We start from the raw sequence: 7500 nt of genomic DNA, 5'->3' as shown, positions 1-7500 counted from the left end.
ATTATTATTATTATTATTATTATTATTATTATTATTTGCTAAGCTACAATCCTAGTTGGAGAAGCGGGATGCTATATACCCAAGCGCTCCAACAGGGAAAATAGTCCAGTGAGGAAAGAAAATAGGGGGAAACTACAAAAGAAGTATAAAAACAATAATATCATTAAAACAAATCTTTCATATATAAACTATAAAAAACTTGAAAATAACAAGAGGATAAAAACTTCAAAATAACGAGAGGAAGACAAACAAGTTAATATTGAGTCGCTTGTCTTTGCAGATGAGAGTCAACATGAATATATTTCTCAGACAATACCAGCAAAGTCTCAAAAAGGTAAAGCATAGGTTTTACCTTGAATATTATCTTTTTCTCTGGATCTTGGTCAAACCACAACCGTTTCTCCTATTTGGTAATGAGTTTATACTTAACTTCTCTTGGTAAATGAACTTGATATTAATAAGGTTTGGAAATCGTTCAGCAAGGCTGCAGTGGATGTTCATACTCACGATAGTTCTGTTTCAGTCACAAAAGACAAAGACGGTTCTGTTTCAGCCGCAGGAGACAAAGACGGTTCTGTTTCAGCCACAGGAGACAAAGACGGTTCTGTTTCAGTCGCAGGAGACAAAGACGGTTCTGTTTCAGACGCAGAAGACAAAGACGGTTCTGTTTCAGTCGCAGGAGACAAAGACGGTTCTGTTTCAGAGGCAGAAGACAAAGACGGTTCTGTTTCAGCCGCAGGAGACAAAGACGGTTCTGTTTCAGCCGCAGGAGACAAAGACGGTTCTGTTTCAGCCGCAGGAGACAAAGACGGTTCTGTTTCAGTCGCAGGAGACAAAGACGGTTCTGTTTCAGACGCAGAAGACAAAGACGGTTCTGTTTCAGTCGCAGGAGACAAAGACGGTTCTGTTTCAGAGGCAGAAGACAAAGACGGTTCTGTTTCAGTCGCAGGAGACAAAGACGGTTCTGTTTCAGTCGCAGAAGACAAAGACGGTTCTGTTTCAGTCGCAGGAGACAAAGACGGTTCTGTTTCAGTCGCAGAAGACAAAGACGGTTCTGTTTCAGTCGCAGAAGACAAAGACGGTTCTGTTTCAGTCGCAGGAGACAAAGACGGTTCTGTTTCAGTCGCAGAAGACAAAGACGGTTCTGTTTCAGTCGCAGAAGACAAAGACTGTTCTGTTTCAGTCACAGAAGACAAAGACAGGTCTGTTCCCATCACAGAAGACAAAGACAGTTTTGTTTCAGTCACAGAAGACAAAGACAGGTCTGTTCCCATCACAGAAGACAAACACGGTTCTGTTTCAGTCACACAAGACAAAGACGGTTCTGTTTCAGTCACACAAGACAAAGACGGTTCTGTTTCAGTCACACAAGACAAAGACGGTTCTGTTTCAGGCACAGAAGACAAAGACGGTTCTGTTTCAGACACAGAAGACAAAGACGGTTCTGTTTCAGTCACAGAAGACAAAGACGGTTCTGTTTCAGTCACAGAAGACAAAGACGGTCCTGTTTCAGTCACAGAAGACAAAGATGGTCCTGTTTCAGTCACAGAAGACAAAGACGGTCCTGTTTCAGTCACAGAAGACAAAGACGGTCCTGTTTCAGACACAGAAGACAAAGACGGTCCTGTTTCAGTCACAGAAGACAAAGACGGTCCTGTTTCAGTCACAGAAGACAAAGACGGTTCTGTTTCAGTCACAGAAGACAAAGACGGTTCTGTTTCAGCCACAGAAGACAAAGACGGTTCTGTTTCAGTCACAGAAGACAAAGAAGGTTCTGTTTCAGCCACAGAAGACAAAGAAGGTTCTGTTTCAGCCACAGAAGACAAAGCCGGTTTTGTTCCAGTCACAGAAGACAAAGACAGTTCTGTTTCAGCCACAGAAGATAAAGACACTTCTGTTTTTGTCAAAGAAGACGAAGAAAGTTCTGTTTCAGTCACAGAAGACAAAGACAGTTCTGTTTCAGCCACAGAAGACAAAGAAAGTTCTGTTCCAGTCATAGAAGACAAAGACAGTTCTGTTTCAGTCACAGAAGACAAAGCTTGTTCTGTTCCAGTCACAGAATACAAAAACGGTTCTGTTTCAGTCACAGAAGACAAAGACGGTTCTGTTTCAGTCACAGAAGACAAAGACGGTTCTGTTTCAGTCAAAGAAGACAAAGAAAGTTCTGTTCCAGTCACAGAAGACAAAGACAGTTCTGTTTCAGCCACAGAAGATAAAGACACTTCTGTTTTTGTCAAAGAAGACAAAGAAAGTTCTGTTTCAGCCACAGAAGACAAAGCAAGTTCTGTTTCAGCCACAGAAGACAAAGCAAGTTCTATTTCAGCCACAGAAGATAAAGAAACTTCTGTTTTTGTCAAAGAAGACAAAGAAGGTTCTGTTTCAGCCACAGAAGACAAAGCCTGTTCTGTTCCAGTCACAGAAGACAAAGACAGTTCTGTTTCAGCCACAGAAGATAAAGACACTTCTGTTTTTGTCAAAGAAGACAAAGAAAGTTCTGTTTCAGCCACAGAAGACAAAGAAAGTTCTGTTTCAGCCACAGAAGACAAAGAAAGTTCTGTTTCAGTCACAGAAGACAAAGAAGGTTCTGTTCCAGTCACAGAAGACAAAGACGGTTCTGTTTCAGTCACAGAAGACAAAGAGGGTTCTTAGACAAAGAAAATTCTGTTTCAGCCACAGAAGACATAGAAAGTTCTGTTTCAGCCACAGAAGATAAAGACACTTCTTTTTTTGTTAAAGAAGACAAAGAAGGTTCTGTTTCAGCCACAGAAGACAAAGAAAGTTCTGTTTCAGCCACAGAAGACAAAGAAAGTTCTGTTCCAGTCACAGAAGACAAAGACAGTTCTGTTTCATCCACAGAAGATAAAGACACTTCTGTTTTTGTCAAAGAAGACAAAGAAAGTTCTGTTTCAGCCACAGAAGACAAAGAAAGTTCTGTTTCAGCCACAAAAGATAAAGACACTTCTGTTTTTGTCAAAGAAGACAAAGAAAGTTCTGTTTCAGCCACAGAAGACAAAGAAAGTTCTGTTTCAGCCACAGAAGACAAAGAAAGTTCTGTTTCCGCCACAGAAGATAAAGACACCTCTGTTTTTGTCAAAGAAGACAAAGAAAGTTCTGTTTCAGCCACAGAAGACAAAGAAAGTTCTGTTTCAGTCACAGAAGACAAAGACAGTTCTATTTCAGCCACAGAAGATAAAGACACTTCTGTTTTTGTCAAAGAAGACAAAGAAAGTTCTGTTTCAGCCACAGAAGACAAAGAAAGTTCTGTTACAGTCACAGAAGACAAAGAAGGTTCTGTTCCAGTCACAGAAGACAAAGACGGTTCTGTTTCAGTCACAGAAGACAAAGAAAGTTCTGTTCCAGTCAAAGAAGATAAAGACGGTTCTGTTTCAGTCACAGAAGACAAAGACGGTTCTGTTTCAGTCAAAGAAGACAAAGAAAGTTCTGTTTCAGCCACAGAAGACATTAGCCTATTCTGTTCCAGTCACAGAAGACAAAGACAGTTCTGTTTCAGCCACAGAAGATAAAGACACTTCTGTTTTTGTCAAAGAAGACAAAGAAAGTTCTGTTTCAGCCACAGAAGACAAAGAAAGTTCTGTTTCAGCCACAGAAGACAAAAACAGTTCTATTTGAGTCAAAGAAGACAAAGAAAGTTCTGTTTCAGTCATAGAAGACAAAGACAATTCTGTTTCAGTCACAGAAGATAAAGACAGTTCTATTTCAGCCACAGAAGATAAAGACACTTCTGTTTTTGTCAAAGAAGACAAAGAAAGTTCTGTTTCAGCCACAGAAGACAAAGAAAGTTCTGTTTCAGCCACAGAAGACAAAGAAAGTTCTGTTTCAGTCACAGAAGACAAAGAAGGTTCTGTTCCAGTCACAGAAGACAAAGACAGTTCTGTTTCAGTCACAGAAGACAAAGCCTGTTCTGTTCCAGTCACAGAAAACAAAGACGGTTCTGTTTCAGTCACAGAAGACAAAGACGGTTCTGTTTCAGTCACAGAAGACAAAGACGGTTCTGTTTCAGTCAAAGAAGACAAAGAAAGTTCTGTTTCAGCCACAGAAGACAAAGCCTGTTCTGTTCCAGTCACAGAAGACAAAGACAGTTCTGTTTCAGCCACAGAAGATAATGACACTTCTGTTTTTGTCAAAGAAGACAAAGAAAGTTCTGTTTCAGCCACAGAAGACAAAGAAAGTTCTGTTTCAGCCACAGAAGACAAAAACAGGTCTGTTTCAGTCAAAGAAGACAAAGAAAGTTCTGTTTCAGTCATAGAAGACAAAGACAATTCTGTTTCAGTCACAGAAGACAAAGACAGTTTTGTTTTAGTAAAAAAGACAAAGAAAGTTCTGCTTCAGTCACAGAAGACAAAGACAATTCTGTTCCAGTCACAGAAGACAAGGAACGAAGCAAATTGGAAGGAATAACTCAATTCTAGGAATGAATCACTGGACTTTTGGATTGAGTGACTACCAAGGATTTGTAGGGAGCAGGGGGGGGGGCAGGAGTGGACTCTTATGGCGTGATAAACAATGGTACTGGATTATAGATGGTTTTACGTATGTCACTCATCATTATAGTACGAATCAATAAGTCATGCAAATTAATAAATGGGTTGTGGTGGCCTGTATAGTAATGTCACTGACTATAGTCCATTTTTTTAGCGAGGCAGATTTGCACCGACTCGCAGCGGTGCCCTTTTAGCTCGGAAAAGTTTCCTGATCGCTGATTGGCTAGAATTATCTTGTCCAACCAATCAGGGATCAGTAAACTTTACCGAGCTAAAAGGGCACCCCTACGAGTCGGTGCAAATCTGACTCGCTAAAAGAAATGGACTATAGTGATTGCCAGACTGGGGTTCGAGTCCAGCTCAAACTCGTTAGTTCCTTTGGTCACTGCAACCTCACAACCCTTGTGAGTTAGGAGAGGGGCTTTGAGGGAGCCTATAGGTTTATCTGCTCAGTCATCAGCAGCCATTGCCTGGCCCTCCTTGGTCCTAGCTTGGGTGGAGGGAGGCTTGGGTGCTGATCATATGTATACTGCAATTGATCAGTCTCTTGAGCATTGTCCAGCTTGAAAGGGCAATGTCACTGTCCCTTGCCTCTGCCATTCATGAGCAGCCTTTAAACGATTAGGTAGTTAAGTTTATCATCATGATGTAACGTCCATATACAGTGTAAGATCATATGGTAATAAAAATATTATAAACAAGATTCATTTGATAATACTATTTGATTTCGAAAATATTTCGGATGTTCTAAGAATATTACTACGATTCCTTATGGTTTTTTTTCAGAAATTTAAGTCATGTGAATGTTCTTCCCAGGAAAAGAGAAACTTATAATCTTATCTCTCTCTCTCTCCTCTCCCTCTCTCTCTCTCTCCTCTCCTCTCTCTCCTCTCTCTCTCTCTCTCTCTCTCTCTCTCAGAGCTGTCATTGGTTAGGCTCTCAGCTACCAATTTGAGTAGCCGTGCTCGAAACTCAGGCCTCTACCTAAGCAGCGAAATACGTACCCTTGGTGTTAGTTGACAATTGGGATCGCAGTTAGCGTAGAGAGAGAGAGAGAGAGAGAGAGAGAGAGAGAGAGAGAGAGAGAGAGAGAGAGAGATGAAACCATTGATTTATTATTCAATACGATACTCTCGCTCTCTCGCTCTCTAAAGAGTCTAAAAGTGTCCATTCCTTCGACCCAATATTATCAAAGCCATCAATTTTATATTCCTTGACCTGGAGGGCGTGGCATTAGACCGAAACAAAATTCATCTAACAAGAAAAAGGGCATGTAAAAGGAAGGAAAGATAACACCTGAAATCAAGTAAGAAGAAGAAGAAAAAGAAGAAGAAGAAGAACCCAAAACAAACAGAAGAATGACTTCGGTTATCGGGAGACAGTCACTGAAAACCCATATTTCACGCTGGAGCCAAATAACAAATCAGGAAGTCTGGCTGGGACGTGAAAATTTAAATGCCGAAGGGAGCAGAACACAGAGGCTGGGGAAATGGGGGGGGGGGGGGGAATTCACTCCTGGTGATGTATAGGGCCTAGGGAGAAACACTGGACCTGTGGGATAAGGACCTGGGATGGACCCTGAGATAGGCCCTTGGGCTTAAGTGCGTCCCTGGGGTGTTACAGTGTCTTACGAGAGACAGGATATGTTCGGGATGGTCTGGAAGGGGGTGGGTGGGGAAGGGGGGGGGGTTATGAAAAGGCATGGGAGAGTGTCTATTTATGGAAAGGGGTGGGAGGGGGAGAGGCTTGGGAGGGGGAGAGGTTAGATAACAGAGAGGGTGTTTTTATGAGGTCTATGGTAATGTACGGGAGTTTTTTAAGGATAGGAAATATGAGGGGTTTGGCCCATGGAGGTTTTTTTGGGAGAGGCCGAGTGTTGTTAAGGATAAAAGGAATAGTGAACAGCGGGGAGGGGGGCCTCTCGGGGGATGGGGCCTCTTGGGGGAGGGGGGATATGGAGGGGGGGAAGGCATGGCGCCAGAATGACAGCGGGACAAAAGATCGCCGATAAAAGGAACCGTCTTGGACAAAGTAAAAAATGTACAGCTGGCTTCATTAATTCCGGTACACTTCACGGGAAGGAAAGGAGGCTTCGGTGTACCGGAATTAGTGAAGCCAACTGTACTATAAGAACAACACCAGGGGATTGTCCTGTTTCCTTCTAGTTTGAAAGGTTTAAAGGCCGCTCATGAATGGCAAAGGGAAGGGACAGCTCCCATTGCCCTATCAAGCAGGACAATGCCCTAGAGATTGACCATATATACATATGATCAGCGCCCAAGATAGGACCAAGAAGGGCCAGACAATGGGTGCTGATGACTCAGGAGATAGACCTATCAGCTTCCCCCAAACCCCTCATTCTTAGCTCACAAGGATGCTGAGGTTGCGGCGACCAGGGGAACTAACGAGTTTGAGAGGGACTTGAACCGCAGTTTGGCGATCGCCAGTCAGGAGCGTTACAAATAGGCCAACACAACCTACGTAATTAACTACGTATTCAATTTTATTTCAACATTTTAAATGGACATTATTTCAATTAATGAATTATTCCGTCTCTCTCTCTCTCTCTCTCTCTCTCTCTCCTCTCTCTCTCTCTCTCTCTCTCTCTCTCTCTCTCTCAGGGAAGGCCTATTATTATTCATTTTCAATTCTCATGAACCTTTAATAAGAAAAACCTTCCCCAAAAGAGTGAAGACTGAATATTGATGAAATTAAATGAAACTATTAAGTATACAAGACACTAAAGATTTTTCGTTTACCAATGATTTGAATGGAGAAAGACTAAGTTGAAATACATCAATATATTTATCGAATGATCAATCATATTTTCTTCTCTACCTTGTCTACTTCAAAAGTTCAAAGTTGGAGCAAATACTTTTATGTTGACCAGGCTAACATGAGTCTTTTTTATACTTTATATATGACATATCTGTTTTTGACGTTGTTAATAGTTTATATAGGACATATCTGTTTTGACGCTGTTACTGTTTTCAGAATA

The 7500-nt window shown here is 41.6% G+C and overlaps 1 protein-coding gene across 1 annotated transcript in view; it reads left to right on the top strand.

Annotated features, from left to right (window-relative positions):
- The window catches only part of LOC137648351 (streptococcal hemagglutinin-like), a 34733-nt gene that overhangs the window by 692 nt on the left and 26541 nt on the right, over positions 1–7500 (top strand). Inside the window, exons 2-4 of the mRNA XM_068381279.1 lie at positions 480–2641; positions 2737–3438; positions 3662–4320. Of these exons, the coding sequence (XP_068237380.1) occupies positions 480–2641; positions 2737–3438; positions 3662–4320 (3523 nt within the window). The remainder of the gene's footprint in view (positions 1–479; positions 2642–2736; positions 3439–3661; positions 4321–7500) is intronic.

This window comes from Palaemon carinicauda, chromosome 10, assembly GCF_036898095.1.
Source record: "Palaemon carinicauda isolate YSFRI2023 chromosome 10, ASM3689809v2, whole genome shotgun sequence".
Classification (NCBI taxonomy): domain Eukaryota; kingdom Metazoa; phylum Arthropoda; class Malacostraca; order Decapoda; family Palaemonidae; genus Palaemon; species Palaemon carinicauda.
The sequence above is the reverse complement of the archived record's forward strand: the minus strand, read 5'-3'. Positions and strand labels throughout refer to the sequence as shown.